Consider the following 21,824-nt stretch of genomic DNA (forward strand, 5'->3'; position numbering starts at 1 on the left):
GAATCTCGCTAATTCGAAGTGGAGGAGGATCGCCATCGCCTCAAACTAGCCTACAAATCCTTCTGCTTCGGGCTTAAATGGCCCAGCTACGATGTACTCTGATCGCATATGAATAGATGCGTCAAATTGTGCTGACTACAGATTCTCCGGATGAATGGATACATATACATATAGTATACTGTACTCTGGGTCCACACTCCCAAGATATCATCCCATTTATTTTTTTTTGGTTGTATCAAATCATCCAACGGAGAATTTCCTCTTGAACAAAACATGTTCACTCGAGACGAACACAAGGCTTGTCTTAGTGGCCCCAGTCACTAACAGTGGAGCCCCGCGTTCCCCGAGGGTCATGAATGATCAATCTGAAACATGTGTACAGTTACTATGTACAACTCGGATAAAACCGATGGTCTTGATATTCAGCATGTTCTATATGTATACTAGTATATGTAGAACTGGCCATGTGGAATGCAAGAATTCACTGAGCCAGAAAAAACTCCCAATATTCATCCCGAGACATAATCCCCAAGGCATCAGCCATCTTTTGATCGCTTGATCGATAATTGAATACACCGCCACTCAGCATCGGCCACATACTGGCACCCTCATCATAAAGGCGCAGGCACACAGGAACTATCCCGTTCGTGCCGTGCATATCCCCTTCCAAGGGTTGAAGGTCGAATGAATTCGACAACCACTGTACCATGTATAAATTGTAAACAGGCGATATAGTCTCGCGACGGGGCGATGCAGATGTGTCGACTCCAAGGTTAATAGCCTCCCCGCGTATCCTCCGAGCACACGGCTCAGTGGTCGTAATGTATATCAACAGTGGGTCAAACGGTTTATCAAAATTGATGATCCCATTGAATTCCCCTGAATATCAAAAGATTATCATTCAAACTCTTTTATTGCAGGGGTAAAGCACTCAAGGATATACAGGGGAAAGTGTACCGTGTACCCCGTACGGAGTATCATCAGCGTCATTCACCGGGGAAAATTAGGCACAGCCAATTGTCGATTGCGATTAATTTGGACGTAAGTGCCCACAGTGAACAGCCTTCCACAATTAAATAAACCAATAGATAGATACTCGTTTAATTGTCCAGCCAAACTTCAAAGTTAGACTCAATAAGCAGGTGCTTACTATTCCCGATTACAAAAACAAGAACTCCTCCTTTCCCCGCATTCTTTGTTCGATACCGCGTAGACGATGTCTGGAGTTGCATTGATCAAGACACTATCCCATGCCATGGCCCTTGTGCCCTAATTTACACAGACTTTTAAGTCCCAGACCCAACTCGAGATCCAATCTTTGTAAATTCGAAATAACTAGCGTAGATGGCCTAGTATGTTACCTCAAACCCACATTCGCATCGGCATGATTCACGGCATTTGTACACCACTTCATCAGCACCCAAATAGAGAGTGCGACGACTATATTGTCGCTCCTGATGAACAGAGGAGACACGACGCAGCATGGTCTGATGTTCCTCTCGCTGCATACCCTCGTAGAATGGAGTATGTATGGGACTGTATCCGGTCTCCACAACATAAGATCCTGGACCACCAATAGAAGCCCAACGTAATTTTTTAACGGGGTATCTAAGTCTAGTAGACTCTTCATTCATGAAACACCCTTCGGCACATATCACATTACTCGAGACGGATATCGTGAGATCAGAAGCCTTGTATATATCTGCAGTTCTTTCAGTATGGTTTTTCCAATCTTCATCATCATCCTGAATGATACAAAACGAATCTACCCAAAGATAGTGAATTCCCAACGACCTGAAGATTTGGATAGCTGTCTGTGCTTGTCGAGGTAATTTCGATATTTCCAGACCAAATGCTGCATACTCATGCAAATTTTTGTTCGTTGTCACGATCTCGTCGGGAAACATCCAACAATGGCTTAATGTGCCATATGGCTCTCCTGGTGTTTTGGAATCACAAAGGCGGACATGTGATGGGCCTAGATCAAGGAAACGCATCCGTGGCTCGAGTTGGTGTTCTCTTGAACATGCTGTGTGAGTACTCCGACATGAGTTCATCCATTGTTGAATCTCTGCTAGACGATCGACGGAGATTTCGGGCGATGCAGCCAAGGTATTGGATGGTGTGAGCCAATGGCACTTATCTTCGGACATATTTAGCTCAATTTTGGGTATAGACTAGTTTATATCGAGAAGAAAACGATCAACTTGGTGGGCATACCTTGACGAGTGGAAAAGTCCAGAATAAGTGCAAGACCTCTCTGGGACTGAACGGCGCAGACGAGCCCGGCTTTTTTGGAGGTGAATTGCAGAAGCACATCTTGTTCTTGTTTTGCAAATGGTAGATACTCTTTGATAGCACGGTACAGTATATCACACTTATCGCATCCCTTCTCCTTGTCTATCTTCAGTTCATGAAGAGATATTTTCGTCGATCTCGGTCGCTTTATGATATTATCTGATGATTGCGCTAATTGAGTATTCGGACGGAGATTGAAAAGACATTGTGCTGGAGAAAACGGTTCGAATGGGATACGAATGGGTTGATTTAGAGCTGGCGCGCGATCGCCTTCCAGCGCCAATGCCCATTGAGGAGGACGTCCATCAAACGCAAGCAATCGAGTACCGCTCTCGGACCAAGCTCGATGGCCTTCTTGGGGCTGAGATGCATGAGATTCGAATTCTAGGGAAACTTGTAGATTGCCACAGGTAAATTGAAGGGGCGTGTGTTGCATAAATGCTTTGCGGATTTCCAGAAAAGTCGAGTCGGTAAGAAGTACTACACTCGTTAGCGAAAAGAAATGGTAGAGCAACTTCTTCAAGAGGCATGGCCAATCCAGGCCTCATTGGGTGACGAATTGGTATCCTTACAAGATACACCGTCCTCCATTAGCCGCAGCTCATCAAGGTCCTGCTGTGGGCAGAATATAATAAATCCGAGGCTTATACATGAGGTGCCAGTCCCATAAGCCCGAGGCGATGGGGTAATACCCTGATGCCACACCATACCCGAGTCGGAATGTTTGTAAGGGAAACAATCCAGTGAAAGAACAGTAGTTGCCGACGAGGATTTTACTTCGGCTGCTATTTCAGGCTCTGCGTTGCGTGGGATATAGACGCTTATAGTGGTGTTTCTCTTGACACAGCTGACCCCCAAAAAACTAAGCATGGGAAGCTGGTCCCTGAGGGAACCCTTCATCTGCCAGGCTGCTACACAGTCTCTCCGATCACGGTCTATCCATGGCATCACGGGAAAGTATCGTTCGGAGGAGCCAAGATGCGATATGACACGCATAACGCCGTAGGACTGCGCGACCTGGGCCTCGGATGCCGTTAAAGGAATAGCCTGTAGTCTTTCCCGAGGAATGATAGAGAGTGGCACATGCTGAAGCTCTAATGGTGGGTAGTAAATAATGAGCCGAACATCCAAGCGATCGAGTAACGGCGATGACTCGAATCTAGTCTGATGGAATTCATCAACGATCTGTCCATTTTGAGCAAGCGAATACAGAATCGAGAACCATTCCAGTGGACCCGGAGGAAAGGTAGCAGCGGCCTCAGTCTTTTCCCGCCGTCGCACAGTAAAAATCACCTCTTTCTGGCCGAGTTTCGCAAGCCCCTTGGAAATATATGTCCAGCAGTACATTTTGCCGCTGACCATGGAGTTTATCTCATGGTGATAGACAAGCGCCTGCATTTGGCCATCTGGCAGGAGTGGTACCGTCTTGGGCCATGAGCCCTCATCTTTGGAGGGCGAGCTCGAGCTCGTGGAAGGCTGCCTTTTAATCGAAGAAATCTTTTCGCGGATTGGGAGAAAGAAGCGCCGTTTCGACGAAGGGTTCGAAGCCTTATCCATCTTGTAGTCCTAGTTTTCCTCACTTGTACGCGACGGCGAAGTCAAGAACGCAGACAAGGATTCATAAAAGGTAGAAACTCATGATGCCAGCGATATTTCGACATTCAATCGACGATAGGCAAGGCTGATATGGCACAGCCACTGTCCCTCGTATTCGAGAGGCGGGGAAGACGGCTGGCGGAGTATCAAACTAGCTTAAGTAGGATACAAAAACAACAGCTAGTAATGCCAAGGCCTTCGCTTCATGATTGCGTTTCTTGGGTTTTCTTTACAATTATTTTCAACCATAGAAAGGGAATCTTCGATAACATGACCCATTTTCTTTCTCCTGCATTTGCAGGTCCGTCCAAGATTGATATCGATGATCCTCTCGCGCGAAGCCCTGAGCAATTATGCTCATATTGTAAAAAGATACCATGGGCAAATCTTCCAGGAGAAGATGAACCGGGATTTCCACACCAACCCAGCCTGACAGCTCTGAAGCGATCCATAGGGGAATGTGTGTTGTGCGAATTCATCGCGGAAGCAGTAGCAGAAGTTCGAACTAGTATCCGAGTCAAGCATGGAGGCGGTAGTCGAGGGGGCAACATCGTCTTTGATCCCCGGGGACAATTGGCCGATGGCAGGTCTGTGATGCGGCATTTTCAATACGGCGATGTTCCTGGAGATATCGTGAGCAGGTCTGAGCCACCATCTGAGCCCAAACCCGATCGTCCGGCATATCAGTTTGAAAGCGATGACGAGGTACGCCCGTGGCTTTTCGGGAATTGGTGGAAATCCAGCGACGGCGTTGGATCTCTGCAGTTGACTGGGTTGGGAGTCCGGCTATCACGAACGCCTTTGATGGAAGATGCCGAAGGTAATGGGAAGGAAATTTATTATCCGGACACTGGGGATACGCGAGTCGATTTGCATTTCCATGGGACATTCTTGCGTATACTTGCGGATGATGGTAGGATACCCTGTCCACTATAAGTATAGATCATGAAGCTCAGTGGCTGACATTTTCATCCAAAGATTCGCCCCTGGCAAAGGTAATTCCAGGAAGACTCAGAGCCACGGAATTTTCTTCCGACTTGAGCATGCGTCGCCTGGAAAATAGACTTCGGCTCTGTAATAGAACGCATGGAGCAACTTGTGCACCCTGGAGACTGCTTAATGCCGAATTGCCGACGCGAGTACTTGATGTCGGTGTAGATCCGAATACATCGTCGATCAGACTGGTCGAGCCTGGCAATATACGATCACCGTACATGACTCTCAGTCATAGATGGGGGAACAAGGCTAATATAATCAAAACGACGACTTTAACCATAGAGGAATACATGCGAGGAATCAATCTTAACTCGTTGCCCAAAGTCTTCGCAGATGCTGTGGTCATTTGCCGACGACTCCAAATTCGCTACTTGTGGATTGATACATTGTGCATTATTCAGGACAATGAGCAAGACTGGGAACGGGAGTCTGCGCGAATGGCAGACATCTACGCAAACTCATACCTCACCATTGCCGCATCTAGCTCACCTTATGAATGTTTTCCCGATTTTGAGACCCGGGCCGATGAGATACACCTACCACCCGGTGAGATATCGATAGGATTGCCTTCTATTGCTGCTGCTGTACCTATGATGGATACCAGAGGTAACCCGTCAGGTCATAGGTGGTTGAGTCGGAAGCGATTTGTTGCTTTCAAGATGCAGGGTGATGATGATCAATCGGATGATCATTCTAGTGATGAGGAAGGTGCTGCTAGCTGGCTCTATATCCACGTCGGTTGGACACCCTCGTCAACTCGAAAAGACCCCAAGCCCTTCTATATTGGTGGTTTCGGCCGGCGGTTTGATCCCCTTGCCAATGAGCAATTAAATTCACGCGGATGGACGCTCCAAGAACGTTTGCTATCGTCGCGGACCATTCACTATGCCACCGATCAAATGTACTGGGAATGCGAGAAAATCTTCGTCTCCGAGGATGGCTCATTTTTCGACCCAGCCATATTCAGCCTAAACTCTCTGATCGAGCGTCAGTGTCTCCCAGCATCAGAGCATGGATTCCGTCAATGGGGCCACGCCTCATATATCGAGGGGTTCAGCCACCAGATGGAAAACCCAGACGGTAGATGGCGTGGTGGGTGGCTGGAGCACGTACAAAGATACAGTGAGAGAAAACTCACTAAATGCCACGATAAACTGCCAGCATTGTCAGGTCTGGCAGCCATCATTTCTGCTCGCACAGGCGATGAGTATTTGGCTGGTGTGTGGAGGGACCATGTCATGGAGGATCTTCACTGGAGAGTTTATCGCAGAGACGAGTTTCGTACCGGCTTCCAGGCCATCTACAGCGAAGGCAGTTCGTTTGTAGTGGCTCAAGACAGGCTGTCATTCTCGTACGGCGAGAAAGTGTGGGATGTGGCAGTACCTACAACATCGCGAGGGCCATCTTGGTCTTGGGCATCGATCGATGGCAGAATTAGGTTCGTACCATTGGATTTTACTCGCATAAGAGCGTCATTCATTTCTTGTAAACTCGAAAATACAAGCTTGAATCGGTTTGGAACTATTACAAAAGGCTGGATGAGGCTTCTGGTAAATATCCTGGCTCCCTTCTTTTTATTTCAATGCCTATGTAGTAGGTACTAACCCTCTACTACCTAGGGTCCCTTGCTGGAAATTCACCAAAGTAGCAAAAAGACTTGGGATAAGAAAGATCCTCTCGGACTAGAAGTACTCACGGAGATTCATGTGAATTCCGATATTTCTTTAGGGGAGGCGTTCTTCGACATACGCCCGCATTTCCCCTGCTTTGCTTTTTTCCTCGACTCTTCAAACTGCTTGATACTGAAAAGAACTGGGGATTGGGGTTATGAGTATACAAGGGTTGGCATTGCAAAGTTCTTAAGAACAGCAACTCAGCGTGAAAAAGACCCGTTGCAAAGCTTTACAACTGGGGCCGATCCTTTAGATGAAGCCGAAGCAGGTGTATTTGAAAAGGTTCCGTGGGGACCAATCACAGAATCGCACCCTCGCACAACGGTCACGATTGTTTGAATTATACTAAGATCTTTCGGTCAACTCTGCAGAATATGATTAGATTTTATCAACTTTCTGCGCGCTTCAAATTTTGATGTTGAAGTTTATATCAGGCATGACTACCGATTGCTTTGAAAATGATTACCATTTTCAAAGCCATTATAGCTAGCAAGATACATAATCCATCTAAAGCCAGTGAGTAAGAGGGGAAATGGATTGAAGATTGAAGATATAGTAGTAACTCTATTCGAATAGCAGAAAAACTTTGGGTCGCAATCAAGGACGACGACAAAATCATGATCCCCTGTAACCTTGCAATTTGCTTTGGGAGGCAAATTGCTCTATATTGGTGAAAAAGAACAGTATCGGTTTTTTTTTAAAAAAAAAAAACGGCCATGGGGCTAAATGTTACAGTTAGTTATGCCAAGAAGATGTACTTCTAGAAAACGCCGCAGTAGATAATGCCGCGGGCTTATTTTCTCGGCAATACTGCCAGGCTGAAACTCCGAATCTGAAGTACTTGGTCTATATAAACATTTACCTAGAATCATAATTGCTGTAATAGAATATAGCGAGACGAAGTCTGTAGTTCATTTTTTCTCTTCCGTATATATTTTGGATTTGAATCCTGCCCTCCCTGTTCATCCTGTCGTTCTCAACATGGCTGTCGGCCCCGAATCCACTATCTCCGAGAATACGGCTCCCCGGCCCGAACCAGTCAAGAGTCTCCAAAGACTCCCCAAGGGCATATCCCGGGTCCGAAACCTTCTCTTCATCACAAATATCGATGAAAATGTTCAAAATCAGATCTATGCCGGTAAAGGCACAAATGACGACCCGTACATCGTCGATTACCTACACAACGACCACCAAGATGCGATGAACTTTCCCCATCGGCGAAAATGGGCCATTGCCATTCTCCAGTCTCTGTCTACTTTTGTGGTCACCTTTTCTAGCTCGGTGTATGCTAGTGGTATCGGGGGCATTGAAGAGCAATTCAATGTATCCGGCGAGGTGGCTACTCTAGGTTTGTCACTGTACGTGTTAGGGTTCGCAGTGGGACCTTTAATCTGGGCGCCGATGTCAGAAATGTACGGACGCAAGGCCATATATCGGATTTCGTTCGTGATATACACGGCGTTTAGCATCGCGGCAGCCTGCTCGTCCAATATCACGGCTTTGTTGGTCCTTCGCTTCTTCGCGAGCGCATTTGGTTCGTCGTCAATGACGAATTCCGGGGGCGTCATTTCTGATATGTTCAGCAAGGAGCAACGTGGACTGGCCACGGCATTATTTTTCGCGGCTCCTTTTCTGGGGCCAGCTTTCGGTAAGTGATGAGTGCTTCGATGACACGATGCTACTCCTGCCATGCCTGCGCTAGAATACTGGCTGACTGTTCCTGATCCTTTGCCAGGTCCCATTGCCGGTGGATTCCTCGCGGAGACCCAAGGCTGGCGTTGGCCTCTCGGCTTAATCGCCATAATGAGTGGAATTGTCTGTATTTTCACAATACTAATCACTCCAGAGACATATGCACCATTTATCCTGCGATGTCGAGCTGAAGCTCTGACCCAGAGGACAGAAAGTGTCTATTTATCCCGAATAGATGTAGGAAGACCACGCAAAACCTTGCTCCAAGAATTTTCGGTTTCTCTCACACGCCCCTGGATATTGCTTTTCTGCGAACCGATTGTTTTGTTCACTTCATTGTATGTATCAATTGTCTACGGCACTCTTTATATGTTCTTCGCCGGATTTCCTATTGTTTTTCAAGACACTCGAGGTTGGAGTCAAGGCATCGCCGGGCTCCCGTTCATTGGTGTGGCTATTGGAGTTTGTCTTGCCGCAGTTGCGGCCAGTGTCGATAATAAACGATACGTTCGTCTATGCGCGATAGCCAAGGCAAAGGGGGTCACGGTCGAGCCTGAAGCTAGACTTAGTATCGCAATGGTAGGGTCATTCGTGATTCCCAGTGGACTATTCCTGTTCGCGTGGACGACATATCCATCCGTGCACTGGATTGTACCCACTATCGGCGCCGTTCTCTTCTCTTGTGGACTTGTGATGGTATTTGTTTCGTTCATGAGCTACCTGGTTGACTCTTGTAGGTTACGACCAATGATTTCCATCTCCCCTTCCTAAACAGAAAATTCTGACTTATGTACAGATACGGTCTATGCTGCTTCTGTACTGGCAGCTAATTCGGTGCTTCGGTCACTATTTGGCACTGCATTCCCTCTGTTCACCACCCAAATGTACGACAACCTTGGGAATCAATGGGCGAGCTCCATTCCAGCATTCCTCGTTCTTTTCTGTGTTCCATTTCCGTTCTTGTTCTACAGGTATGGCTCGGATATACGCAAAAAGTGCAAGTATTCACTTGAGGCAGCCAAATTGATGGAGACAATGCTTCGTCGGCATGGTGAAAGAGTTGGTGAACCAAATATGCCAGCAAAGAATGTTGAACATGCTGTCTAGGAGTGGGCTGGACTGAGTAATCTCCTTTTCCAACCTTATAGATCAGTCACATAGCCTATGTTGGTTACTGGAAGTAATTGCGCCGATCTCAAGGTTGATAAAGATAGAAATAGAAGGATACCTTGAGATTGAAGTCAACTGGCGGCGAGAAAAGGGAATCCATAAAATCAGCGCGTCGAATACCTCACACAATGGATCAATGCCTGTTTTTACGTCATTACACATCAGATTTATGATAATTTTTTTAGTTTTATTTTTATTACTACCATGTAGCGATAGGTATCGCTACATCTGCAAGAAGACCAAAAGGGCTACTCGGGATTCCGCTCGGATCGGAGTTTATATTGCCGAACGATTTATAAACAGGCCATTTTCCCCTTTGAAACTCCGCGCAGTTAGAACTACCTCGACGAACGCACTCTTTTAGCAATAATGGACCCTGCTAGACTCGAGTCAGAAAGAATGATGGAACTCGAAAGAAAGCGAGCCCTCAAAGCTAACAAGGCTTGCATACCTTGTCGCGCTCGTAAGACCAAGTGTGACGCCGCGGCGATTGGGCTCCCCTGCAGCGGCTGTACCAGCAGGCAGTGTACAAAAGATTGTATATTGCCGATTCGTCAAGGGCGGACCAGGCAAGTACCCCAATGGCACCAGAGCTTGTAGCCTCTCAGATTCTGGTGTGCTGACTCCGATGGATAAACAGGAAGGCCAACAATGTCTTACAAGTGAGTATGCCTGGCTTGATCTGCACTGCTTCAGTGATCGATTATTCTTTCTTTCTGCTACTTCCTGGGTTTGATTAACCTGTGATCTGACAGAACAATCTACTTAATCAATATGATCAATCTCTCCAACCAAAAAAGTCGATTCAAACTTCCTTTGAAACCCGTCTTGAGGGTGAAAGGTCCGTTCAGACCGAGCCAGATCTTTTCTATCTTAATATTCTACATGAAGCTGGAGAGAAGACAGCCGAATCCGGTCAGAACCATCAAATCTCTACCATGCCTCATGATGCGACTCCAGAAATAGGATTTACTCCGTGCAACTACCTCTCCAAGCTACCGCAACTGGATGAAATTGACAACGCCTACCTTGTCAAGAAAGGCGTCTTCGATCTACCCTCTCCACACTCCCTGTAAGGCAATCTCCAGAATATTCAATCCTCGTTTCAAAATGAGGTGTACGATGAAATCAGTCTACAAGAGTGTATTTCATCCGCTGACATGGTATAACACCCACCAGAGATGCCCTCATAAAGACATACTTCGATCACGTCCACCCTTTCGCCCCCGTTTTAGATAGACTCGAGTTTATTCGCAGCTATAAATCTGGCGACTGCTCGCTGCTTCTGCTCTGTGCTATGTTGACGCCGTCCAGTATACATGCGCCTGCATATGTGCTATCTGCCTGTGGATTTGAAAGTCGCTCGGCTGCCCAAGATGCATTCTTCTCCAAGGCCAAGTTGCTGTATGACTTTGCTTCTGATGAGGACCCGTTATCAAAACTTCAAGGATCAATCATATTGTGCATGATAATTCTTGATCGCCCCACTGACCGTGACTTTGGATACTGGCTTCATAACGCGATACGTCTTGCCACCAAGCTTGACGTACGTACCGTGTGTGTTTTCATTCTTTCAGAAATGCTAGAAGTGCAGGTATTGACAGTATCCTAATTTTTGGCAGGTGCGTCAGAGAAGACAGACCTCGGGCGGTCTTGAAGTTGTATAGACGAATTTGGTGGGCTCTTTACGTACGCCACTGTCCTGAAAAAGGTGCCCATTATTCAAGCACAATGCTCACTCTGGCACATATAGTCTTTAGATCTCTTTCATGTGTCCGTCAATACCAGACGCTCGCGACTTCTCGAGGGCACCCTACCCATAAATCTTAGGACAGAAGATGATGGGGAAGACGAAGATGTAGCGGAAGAACCATCCAGCTTATTATCACCAGTCACGCCCCAGCAAAGTGCTTTGCCCGTCGCACAGTGTAAACTGTCCCGAATATGTGCGTTCTGGATCCAGTTTATCCCGATCTGGTGATTTTGTTTTTCTTATCGTTAGCCCTGGAATGATTATACATATGACTAACTTGGTTCAGTTGGTGAGTGTATGTCGGACCTTACAGGTAACCCACAACAAGATCCTCAGATAATGTTTCAATCACTTGATGCTTGGCGCAAATCTCTTCCTGGAATGATGCATATGGGCGAGAGTTTCGAGGCCGACGTATACTTCTTGAGCATACAGGCAATGAGTTACAGATTCGAATGCATCTTGTGTAGATTGATACGGCGGCGCTGGGAACGCTCCCAAAATCCTGATTGGGGTGACTGGGCCAAGAAGCGGCTTCGAAGTGCAATCTTTGAATTGGATACGATAACCAAAAGAGTCTTGTCACGTGGGACTCTTCTATGCTTTCCAATATCTTTGTAAGTGAAGCTCAATCCCTCATGTTTCATGATTTCTGGGATACTTCTTACGTACCTCATAAATGGAAGACTAACAAAATCCATTGTGGCAGCATAAGTACGATAATAGCACTTCTTGCACTGCATATCGAAACGGCCCTCGATCCAACTGAAACAGATCTAGTCCATTCTATGGCCCGGATATCTATCAGTCAGACAATGCTTGTTCTTACCGAGGGAAAGGAAATTCCAGCTCTGAAAAGAGCCCTGCCTCTATTCGAGGATATCATTTCTAAGAAAAGACTGTTTCTAGTCTCCAACACTGTTTGCGATGCGCCTACACAGCTGCAGTCAGAAGGCGATAGCTTCACGGACATGTACGCTTTGCCGCACACACATGTTGGCACTTCCTTATCGCAAATAGAGCAGTGGGGGGATGATCAAATGCTATATGGAGATTACTTAGGATTTGAATTCTTGGATCAATGGCAGATTGGGCAATTGGATTTTACTCGTCAAAGCTGACTCGGACTGTCAGAGCAAACGGAATCATACTGCAGACAATGATTAAAGCAAAAGGTTTGTTCATCGGTTCTCTGAATCCGCGCCTCACAATGCCGTTTTACTTTTCTACTGCAGCCTAAGTGTTGGCGACAGTGCCTTACTTGAAGCTTTGTTCAGTTACATCCTATTTCCGTTGGGCCGAGGAGCCTCCAAGGTACTGATACTGGTAAGTGTCTAGGGATAGAGGCGACGGAAATGATTTCTGATCCACTTCAAGCTGTATTGACTGTCTCAAACGCAAATACCTGGTTCCAAAGGCCCCAATCTCTTTTTGGTTGTTAAATATCATCGGCGTAATGTATATCAGACTGGTGCTCAGGAGGTTCCTTTCTGATAGACTAGTCTTGCGTGCAACATAATATCCGGGGTAGTATCATCATTCAATCCCTTCACAGAAGCCCAATAACGACATCACCATAAATCTGAGCATCCAAATCAAGGCGGACCTTGGCGTGAAGGTTGAGGTGGACCTTGATTTTCAGAGCACCCTTCTCATCAGGGTCGTTCAGCAACTGGCCCGGCATCTGGAGACCCGCACTAGAAATAGCACCCTCTCGGCCATGAACAAGCTCTCCGCCTCGAGTAGCCGCGCCGTTGGTGTCATCATCCGATGATTTGCCACGACGGCCGCCAACAGGGCGTGACTCGGAGGGAATGCTGGTGAGTGGAGTGGAATTATCAGCTTGGGTTTTGCTCGATAAAGGGGAAGCGGTTTTTGGGCTGTTATCAGAAATTGGTCGAACGGGAATAGACTCAGAAGCAGGAGCAGAAACAGAAGGAGGCTTTGCAGGGGCACTCGGCAAGGATAATGAATTGACCGATGTAAATGAAGGTGGTTTTGGAGGTGCAGCAGTCGGTTGGGCAGGATATGACCGCGACGGAAGGCTATCGTGACCAGACTTGTTCAAATTTGGGTTTACAAGCTTAGTATCACCGAGACTAGGCCTTGCAGGGCTTAACTCGGGATCAGACAAAACTGGAGCTTCCGGTTTTGACTCGGGAGTCACGACTGACGGAATCGAGTCCGTTGAAGTTTGGACTGGTAAAGTATGGGTGGACGAATTCTTCGTACCACTACTATCACCAGAGAAAGACATTGGAATAGTTGACTGCTTCTGTTTCTGCTTCTGCTTCCTTTTGGTCCTTTCCGAGTGGCTTCTGAACATGATGAATAGAAGGGGTAATGAGATTTAAATACCTGGAAACAGGGTCTGCCATTGTTGCGGATAGCAGATCTTTCTCGGATATTTAAGTGATCGGAGTGGGTTATGCGAAACCGTATGATATTTGAGTAGTTTTATGAAGAGGAGTTGAGTGTTGAAAAAAAAGAATTGTTTACCTGAACCCGATGCGCCCTTTTCTATATGGCACTGGGTTGTGTCTAGACCATGCAGTATGCAGGCGTTCGGATCCTTCGACGACAAGCTGCTCAATTAAGCCAGGAAAGGTCCACCTTGTTGCTTTGCAGCAAAAATCATACGACTCACTCAGTGGATTTAGATCGTTTTTGTGAAGTTCAACGGAATCATCTCTACACGACCTTGGCCTGTACCACGCTAATGGCCGACTGCAGGTGTAAATACTTGTATTTCCTCCCAGCTCTCAACTCTCATCACCCCACTCACAAGATACCGATATTCTCCGGAGCTAGGGAAAGACCCTTGTACGACTGTTTGAACCGGAAAATGGTTCTCGGAATCGTGATGATGGCTGCGATGCTGCCGACCATGATTGGTTTGAATGAAGCAACCCAGGGGAGTCGAGAGAGAGAGGAGGCCCGACTCATCGAGGCACGAAAGCAACGTGGTCACTTAGTGGCCATAGTCGATCTTACACAAGGGACTCCAGCGATGCGCGAGCAAGTTCACAATTCTCAGGTCCACGTGGGTCTAGACGGAAGGGTAAGGTCTGTCAAACATGAAAATCCAGGAAGATCCACTGATATCGTGTTTCACAACTGCAGCTTTACCTCACTAAGCAACCGAGCGCTTCTATGGTTCCCTTCAATGGTAGCTACTATACGCATCCCGAATTTCCCCCGAACAACACGTCGGGTTTAGTTACTATCAGCGGCGAGAAAGTCCCGACTCTCCGATGGGTATTTCGAGACAGCAAGACGCACGAGATGCGTTGGGGCGGTCGCCCTGATTCTGAAGGCCACGTATGTGGGCCTTTCGACTGGACAAAAGACGAGCAATTTCTCACAATGGAAGGCTGGGAGGGTTGGTTGGCTGTGAGACTACCGCGAGACGAGACGCATATCTTGGTCAATGGTGACTCGGGTATTGACAATGGTCGTGAAACTTGGCGACTTTATTTTGACAGCAATGACGACGGAGCTAATCTACCACCGGGATCTAGAGGACTTGAGATACGTTTGAAAAGGACTACAGCGAGCTCATGATGTCTCTGCGTGTTTTCTCTTCTTGATTTACTATGTTTTGTTTACCCCTATTGCCTAGAATCAAAAGCAAAAAGCGAGACCCCGCAAATACCATGAGAGATTGATCACTACCTAAATTACGACTCATTTATTCCAAACACATTAATGCATGTAAGATTGAGGTATATATATATATATATGCATCTTTAAGATTAGAAATCAATAAATTCAATCTTAGCTCGTTATGCGGAACGAAGGAAGATCTTGCAGATCTCCACTTTTACTCCACGCGTTAGCAAAATGGGGGCGGTTGTGGCTGCTAAGATCGTATGACCTCCCGATTTTGACCGATCTACTATTTTGGACCAGAGCTTGATTATACTCTTACGTGCTCGGACAAAGGAAATATCGTATACCTCGATCCAATTGCAATCTTGAGTATCTGACTCGGTCTTCCGGCCGGCATCTGATATCCGTACTTATGATTATGGCTAGATGGCTAGGTCTAGCAGTTTTACCTGGACGCCCTGGGAAATTCTATCCTTAGTGCAGGCAGGACAGGTTCCTGGCTCTTTCTAACTAGCTAGGCCGATTGAAGCTTAACGCAATTCCTGCGGACCGGATGAACGGGCTATCTCGGATAAAGATATGCTTCTCGATCCCTGCAATGCCAAGATCAACAGGACTAGATGCATGCATCTCGGCCGTAACCCGGCCACATTTGTATTGGTGCAAATTTCCCTTGAATCAGTAACTTGCTGCAAGCCCCGCATCAAACATCGTACTGAACCTGGCTAATCTGATGCCAACCATTTGCTAGATCAGCCATGTCAACGCCACATCGACATCCGAAACACGCTCGCTCTGAAGTCTCGCACTAGTTCCGCAACTTTTCACACGAGACGTCTCCCGAGATACCCATGGATTTCAAAGTCGGCAATCTGATAGGCAACCTGATACAGTGGGAGCTTCTACCTCTGGAGCTGCTAGTACATTCAAGTCCTCAACGGACCTCGGAACTTATTTTCTAACATATCCTCCCAAAAATCCCAAGGTATTCGTGAAAGATGCTTTCAGCATATGAGCAAAAGAATGAACTTCTGCGTTGTTTAAGTAAATTTATCTCTATTACATCTGAACGAGCCTATTTTCGGGCGTATCGAAGACATTCAACTACTCACCAATGCGACTCAGATGTTGAAATTCCAATTTGACAGAACTTTGAGTCCTCATGGGGAATTCTCAGGTAAAATCGATCTATGTAAATAAGTAATAGAATATTGGCTTGCAAGAGGCGAAGACCCGTCATTCATTCTGGGTGCAAGGGATTATTTGGGCCGATAGTTAGTATAGACAGCATATTTCCTATTATTGCTAGCAATAGGTGGCACCAACTTGAGTTCGATTGGGTAAAAAAGTCCTTATTTGCTTTGATAATATTCGAAAAGGAATGGGCAGGCTTCCAAGCCAACTGCAATGCCGCTATAACTAATGATGCCTCAATTGGCGGCGGACCTCTTACACAACTCTGGCCATTCTTGCTCCTGGAATGCCGTTGGCAAACTTGCTTTGAAAACTTACAAATAGGGATTTGAGGAATACTTGAGAATCTGATGACCAAAAATCTAGCACCAGTGTGACATGAAGTTCAACTTCATATCCGCCAAAGGTTTTCGGTGAGTTGGCCGAGTTCTTGAAGAACGATGGTCCAAGTACTAACGGTAACTACTAGTTACCCTTAGTATCTAGTAGGTTTTCAAGGTTGAATTTGAATCTAGGACACTTATGGGAATAGTACTCTCATAACATGACTATGTATATATTCCGAGTTTCCTAGACCGAGCAAACTCACATTAACCGTTCCCTAGATTCAAATTCAATCTAGTTACCGTCAAGCCTACAATTAATTTTGTCTTTTTTGGATTCTCAACTAATCCGTTAGTTTTATGGATAAAATTGACTGCACTTTTGTTACAACATCGTCGGGTAGCTTGACACAAGATCATTTAGTTTTCTACCCGAGGAGTCTTCTGCATGTGATTCTTTTCATGAAAAGACCCAATCGATAAGAAATTCAATGATGGTATTGTTATTTATCGCTTGTATCATTCCTTTTCTTTCTTCTCTTTTCTTTCCTTTTCTTATTCTTTTCTCTTACATTTTTTTCTTTTTGATTCTATTCCAATCAGGGTTTGGATCCGTGGTTAAATAGCGGCAGTCTAACTCAAAATAGTTTAGTCTCCGCAAGGTGGAGTCTAAAATTGACGTCTAATCTTCACGTTTCTCGGTCCGAAAGCGCGAGCGTAACTTCACGGATAAAATTTGTCATCATTCCTGACAAACAGACATCATTTTTGATCATTAGCTTTTAATGAATCGAGCTTTCAGGTATAAATATCTCCCCAGAGGTAAAGGTCTATCGATCTAATCACATCCCTTGCTACATCACCGATCTATTCAGTTTCACATCAACTCATTCTACTACGCCATGTCAAGCATCATCTGGCCCGAGAAATACCTGCCCGGTACAACAGACAACTTTGTCTCCAATGAGATCTTCGTCACGGGCTTAACAGCCGAGCAAGTCTGGCCCAACCTGGTTGATATTACCCGTTGGGAATCCTATTACGATAACGTCGCCCAAATCACTCCTCCCGCTTCCGGAAACACGCTCAAGAATAAGGGCGAGCGATTCAGCTTTTCGACCTTCGGCTTCCCTCCCCTTCAATCCGAGGTTTATGAGTCCGTTGCCCCAACTGCATCTTCTCCTGGTCGGCTTGCTTGGCGCGCGTGGCAAGATGGCGATGAAAACACCGCCCTCGATGTCTATCACGCGTGGCTCATTGAGAATACCGCATGGGGTGCTGTCCGTATCTTGACACAGGAAGCTCAAGTCGGAAAGCCAGCTGCTGACCTGGCAACTACCAAGCCAAACCCTATGCTGTTGGGTCATCAGAACTGGGTTGAAGGGCTAGCAAAGATCAGCAAGGGAAATTAAAGGATCAGCATATTCGTGTTGAGTCAGTGTTATGAAGCTATTTGGTCTACTAATCTGTTGACACTGACAAGACTGAGTCTCCAAGGGGATCTCCCCAAATGAGTGTATCTGGCTAGGCCATGCTGGACCAAGCCCAATAATCATACATGAAACAAAGTTATATAGGCCTCCTCAACTCGTCCATTCCGTATCTTATGTGCAATACTGTGGCTTATTTCAAGCGATCATGCCGGACAACTGAACAAACTGGTCCTCCGCGGACCTTGTAGCCCCCTCTCTAGCAAGTCTACTCGCTTCCGTATTCCACTCCTTGCGAATTCGCCAGAATTGAATTTCCAAACCACGTTTTCTCCACTTCTTGATCTCATGAAGTATAGCGATTAACAGGTCTCTATTTTGTACGGGTTGCTTGTGTCTCTTCCAGTTGTCACGTAGCCACACAAAGACCCATCTTGTAAGACCCTTCACGACGTAATCAGAATCTGTCGCAATAACCATCTTTTTGAATCCCCCTAATTTCCAGTTCCGGTATTTGATAGCGCCAAGGACAGCTCGTAGCTCTGCACGTTTGTTGGTTTGAGAATGCACTTCTTCCGTCGGACCTTCTTTCTCAAGGCGAAAACTCACAGATCCCTCAAGCGGAGGGTCTTGCGTCGTGGGCCGAAACACGAAGGAACAACCAGCCCTTGGTTTTCTTCCACCATTATCCAGACATACACCATCCGTATAGACTAGCAATGAGGTGCTATCATCTCTGTGAAGGAACCCATGTACCTGCGGGAAGCCAACGACCGAAAAGCTGGGTTGAAAGAGATCTTGCGGTGGTACATCTGTGTCTGAAGGCTCAAAAAGGACCGGGACGCCATGCTTCCTTTGAATGTCAACGGTTTTTCTCGGTAGAGCTATCCCGCCTAATGCTACCCCAGATGAAGATGAAGACGTAGAGTCCTCCTTGAGTTCGGGTGACTCCCGCGGGCGTAAGACCATGGCAAATCCCATAACCTGCCGGCGTTACTTACGTTTCAAAGAGATTGCAGGGGAGGACACACACACCTCCTCCTCCAACTTGGCCTCGGAGCTCATCGAGTCTTTTTTTAGATTGAGAATGAGATGGGTGTATTCTCAGACCGGGTCAATATGCCATACTCTTTTCGAGTGTGATGACTGACAGGATCATTTCGGGATGAGAATATAGTTTCAAATGAATAGACCGAGGGAAGAATATGTTTTTTGGCAATGAAAATATTGAAGGTGCTGAGAGATCATGGAGCTCCAACAAAAAACAAAGAAGGAAAGTGAATGCTACCGCGCCGTCTTGAAGAAGCGACGATGTATACACCAGGTCACGTGTATCGCTCGAGTCGTTACCTTCCTTTTCTTTCTGCGTTTTCATCTAGATTTTTCAAGTATGACATTGTATTTCTTTCGATCTTGAGCGTCGGGTTGGAGGGCCATCAAAGGGGTCAAAGTGTATGCCACGCCAGATTTTGCAATGTCCCCCATTTAACACAAGAACAACCAAACTAAACGGTCGGTCCCAGCGCGAGAAACCAGAGATGATCAGAGTCCAGATATGCTACTGGGCGGAGGGATTGGATTACTGAAGAGATAAGTCTACAAATCCAGGAACAGGAACTATAACCAGAAATCCGCCAACCGGTGATTCAAAAGGCCTATGGAATAACATAGCACAGTACTCAAAAAATTTTGAATTATCAGACTCAAGCCCTTCACGCCTCTGGTATGGTGTATGATCCAAGCTTTCAAGTATGTCAAAGTTGAGTTTGGATAACACAGCCTATTCTGAAACCATCTCAGCTGTAAGTTTCACCCCAAAAAAACCTCGAAACTCCCATGGTAACATCATGAAGAACATGCTTTTATCAAACAACTTGTTTGTGACAACTGTTGCAAACCTAGCAAGAGGAGAGGGGCTCCGAGTATTTGCAAGCAGAACTGGGGCCAGATCCGCTCTCGGGTGGCTTGGTCAAAGTTAGTCAATTCCTCTGCTGAATATTGCATCCCCAACGATGCTTATTGAAGGATGATCACGTACCTCTTCTCCGGAGTCATTGCCCTCATACTCTTGGCAAATAGTATCAACACCAGTGGCGCAAACGTCAGATTTGATGACCGCGGTATCACCGAAGTTGCTGTTAATGCCAGCCAGCACGCTTCCTTCGACGGCGGTGACCCCCGAGATAGTGACATGGCGCTCATACATGTCATCGCAGTTTCCGCAGGAGCGGTAGAGCTTTCCGAAGTTGTACGCAGTGAATCCTTGGATGTTGACCGTGCCTTCTGAGTTGTGCTGGATCACTTTGTCCTCGGCACCCTGAGCACCACCACCAATAACGGTGAACGGACCGGATCCTGTCTTAAGGGACAAGGCATCTATAGAAGAAGAGTATGTCAGTAACGATCAATTTATGCTACCATGGGTGAGGTGCTTTACCTTCACAAACAGCTTCCCACCAGACATTCTCGATGGTGCAGGAGCCCATGCAGTGCACGCCCTCGATCTGGTCAGGGCCGATGATCAGATTCTTCAGCGTGCCACCGTTCTCAACCCAGAAGACAGCATCACTATCACCACCTTCGCCCTCTGAACATTCAACGCCACGGCCATAAGTCTTCATGCCACCATCAAATGTCATGTTACCGCTAATGACCTTGGGCTCATCCAGAGTCACGCTCCCCTTAGAGGAGGGTATCGGAAAGGTGAAGCGTTTCTCCAGATGCGAGTGGGAGCCCGATCCATGAACCGCAAGCGCGGTTGAGGCAATAGCGAGAAGAAGCGCTTTTTGGTACATGATGATCAGAAGAGACTGTTTTCTGAGATGAGGTTCTGCGCAGGCTCTGAGGTGAAAGATGAATTGTGTTGTTTGGGTTCAATCAACACCCTTTCCTTGCTCCCATTTTATATCCTATCCAGAGCCCCTAATATCCGAACCGAGTCCAGCATGAGACAGCTGGATCAACTTTGTCTCTTGGCAGTGATAGCTTGATAGACTGACAGGTTTCAGGATGTAGTCCATTGCTATAGCTTGTATCGTTTATTTTCTTTTTGATATCCAGAGCTCGTCTCTAAACGTACTATTGAATTTGTTTCACGGGCTCAATGGTATTAATTGTTTCCAGTACGCACCAAGATGCAGTATAGTTCTACAAAATATGTCTATTAATTTTTCTGTTGTTCATCGCCGGATCGGCCGTACCCAGAAAGCCGCATCGTTCCCGCCCCGGCTTGAACAATTTCAAAACATTGCCTGACAGGGAACTTTTCGCCTTTGTGATTCTTCCTCGACAAGCGCTTTGATAGGGACCGGCGTGGCCATTCCTTACTTATCATTGGTAGGATGATCAACCCACAACAAGGAGGCTGTGCAACGATGAAACAATTGAACGCTTGGCACATGGCCATCGACTAGAACGTCTTTGTCACTCACAAGACGAATTTGATATTTCTGACAGACTGAACCAACCCTTGACTGAGAGTCGATTGGTGGAAAATCGTTTACCTTGCATTATGAAATTATCAAAAGCTCCGCTGGCCGATCATTTCAGCCGATGTAGGACCGAAGCTCCTAGGTTTGATCAAGCAGCGTTGATTTCTTGCTTCGAAGATGCTGCACCAGAATCATTTTGCATTCCGAAATTCAATAGATGGAACCGTATCACTGGTATTTCAGAAATGACGCTGCATCTTTTCTTTACATGATAAATTTGCATCGACTTTGCCGCGTCACTTGTAGAACATTGCGGGAAGTAAAAGCGTCTACGGCGGCGGCTTGCAGATCAAAACCCCGAGCTAATTCTGATCAACTCAAAATTACTTTCTGTTTCAATTAGATAAATGCGAGAGGCATGTTCACTGCTAAAGGATGCACATTAGGAGTACCATGTTCATAGTATGGACAGTCAGATCCATTTTCACAACAACTATCCAATACTACAATTAATACTCGGTAGCAATCACCGCTATGTAAAGTGAGTACATTCTCAAACTTGTATGTGCTATTCCGAAAGCTTGTTTGTTCTATTTTGACAAATTACAATACAGAGCAACTTTGGATCCTTTACTCGAACGACCAGTTAAGATTGT

At 46.2% G+C, this 21,824-nt stretch overlaps 11 protein-coding genes across 11 annotated transcripts; 6 read left to right on the plus strand and 5 right to left on the minus strand.

Moving 5' to 3' along the window:
• Window positions 1-1,349: 1,349 nt before the first annotated feature.
• N7469_006122 (uncharacterized protein) lies at window positions 1,350-2,734 on the minus strand (the record flags this gene model as incomplete). The annotated part of the gene is made up of 2 exons (XM_056645040.1): window positions 1,350-2,143; window positions 2,221-2,734. The coding sequence occupies 2 exons, from the start codon at window positions 2,732-2,734 to the stop codon at window positions 1,350-1,352; spliced, it is 1,308 nt and encodes a 435-aa protein (XP_056500278.1).
• Window positions 2,735-2,817: 83 nt separating this feature from the next.
• N7469_006123 (uncharacterized protein) lies at window positions 2,818-3,855 on the minus strand (the record flags this gene model as incomplete). Its single annotated transcript, XM_056645041.1, has 1 exon — window positions 2,818-3,855. The coding sequence occupies one exon, from the start codon at window positions 3,853-3,855 to the stop codon at window positions 2,818-2,820; it is 1,038 nt and encodes a 345-aa protein (XP_056500279.1).
• Window positions 3,856-4,164: 309 nt separating this feature from the next.
• Window positions 4,165-7,327, plus strand: N7469_006124 (HET domain-containing protein; the record flags this gene model as incomplete). Its single annotated transcript, XM_056645042.1, has 3 exons — window positions 4,165-4,807; window positions 4,873-6,328; window positions 7,303-7,327. The coding sequence occupies 3 exons, from the start codon at window positions 4,165-4,167 to the stop codon at window positions 7,325-7,327; spliced, it is 2,124 nt and encodes a 707-aa protein (XP_056500280.1).
• Window positions 7,328-7,544: 217 nt separating this feature from the next.
• Window positions 7,545-9,362, plus strand: N7469_006125 (MFS transporter; the record flags this gene model as incomplete). The annotated part of the gene is made up of 3 exons (XM_056645043.1): window positions 7,545-8,211; window positions 8,299-8,988; window positions 9,052-9,362. The coding sequence occupies 3 exons, from the start codon at window positions 7,545-7,547 to the stop codon at window positions 9,360-9,362; spliced, it is 1,668 nt and encodes a 555-aa protein (XP_056500281.1).
• Window positions 9,363-10,363: 1,001 nt separating this feature from the next.
• N7469_006126 (fungal specific transcription factor domain-containing protein) lies at window positions 10,364-11,092 on the plus strand (the record flags this gene model as incomplete). Its single annotated transcript, XM_056645044.1, has 3 exons — window positions 10,364-10,497; window positions 10,605-10,971; window positions 11,048-11,092. The coding sequence occupies 3 exons, from the start codon at window positions 10,364-10,366 to the stop codon at window positions 11,090-11,092; spliced, it is 546 nt and encodes a 181-aa protein (XP_056500282.1).
• Window positions 11,093-11,993: 901 nt separating this feature from the next.
• On the plus strand, window positions 11,994-12,299 carry N7469_006127 (uncharacterized protein; the record flags this gene model as incomplete). Its single annotated transcript, XM_056645045.1, has 1 exon — window positions 11,994-12,299. One exon carries the CDS (start codon window positions 11,994-11,996, stop codon window positions 12,297-12,299), a length of 306 nt encoding a protein of 101 aa, XP_056500283.1.
• A 428-nt stretch (window positions 12,300-12,727) lies between these two features.
• On the minus strand, window positions 12,728-13,504 carry N7469_006128 (uncharacterized protein; the record flags this gene model as incomplete). Its single annotated transcript, XM_056645046.1, has 1 exon — window positions 12,728-13,504. One exon carries the CDS (start codon window positions 13,502-13,504, stop codon window positions 12,728-12,730), a length of 777 nt encoding a protein of 258 aa, XP_056500284.1.
• A 519-nt stretch (window positions 13,505-14,023) lies between these two features.
• On the plus strand, window positions 14,024-14,742 carry N7469_006129 (uncharacterized protein; the record flags this gene model as incomplete). The annotated part of the gene is made up of 2 exons (XM_056645047.1): window positions 14,024-14,239; window positions 14,302-14,742. The coding sequence occupies 2 exons, from the start codon at window positions 14,024-14,026 to the stop codon at window positions 14,740-14,742; spliced, it is 657 nt and encodes a 218-aa protein (XP_056500285.1).
• Window positions 14,743-17,209: 2,467 nt separating this feature from the next.
• Window positions 17,210-17,719, plus strand: N7469_006130 (uncharacterized protein; the record flags this gene model as incomplete). Its single annotated transcript, XM_056645048.1, has 1 exon — window positions 17,210-17,719. The coding sequence occupies one exon, from the start codon at window positions 17,210-17,212 to the stop codon at window positions 17,717-17,719; it is 510 nt and encodes a 169-aa protein (XP_056500286.1).
• Window positions 17,720-17,935: 216 nt separating this feature from the next.
• N7469_006131 (uncharacterized protein) lies at window positions 17,936-18,706 on the minus strand (the record flags this gene model as incomplete). Its single annotated transcript, XM_056645049.1, has 1 exon — window positions 17,936-18,706. One exon carries the CDS (start codon window positions 18,704-18,706, stop codon window positions 17,936-17,938), a length of 771 nt encoding a protein of 256 aa, XP_056500287.1.
• A 929-nt stretch (window positions 18,707-19,635) lies between these two features.
• On the minus strand, window positions 19,636-20,532 carry N7469_006132 (pectate lyase; the record flags this gene model as incomplete). The annotated part of the gene is made up of 3 exons (XM_056645050.1): window positions 19,636-19,701; window positions 19,776-20,113; window positions 20,175-20,532. 3 exons carry the CDS (start codon window positions 20,530-20,532, stop codon window positions 19,636-19,638), a joined length of 762 nt encoding a protein of 253 aa, XP_056500288.1.
• Window positions 20,533-21,824: the final 1,292 nt, after the last annotated feature.

The sequence above is a fragment of the Penicillium citrinum genome (genome assembly GCF_028827155.1).
Source record: "Penicillium citrinum strain IBT 23319 chromosome Unknown utg000005l:1.0-1900146.0:1.0-1900348.0, whole genome shotgun sequence".
Classification (NCBI taxonomy): domain Eukaryota; kingdom Fungi; phylum Ascomycota; class Eurotiomycetes; order Eurotiales; family Aspergillaceae; genus Penicillium; species Penicillium citrinum.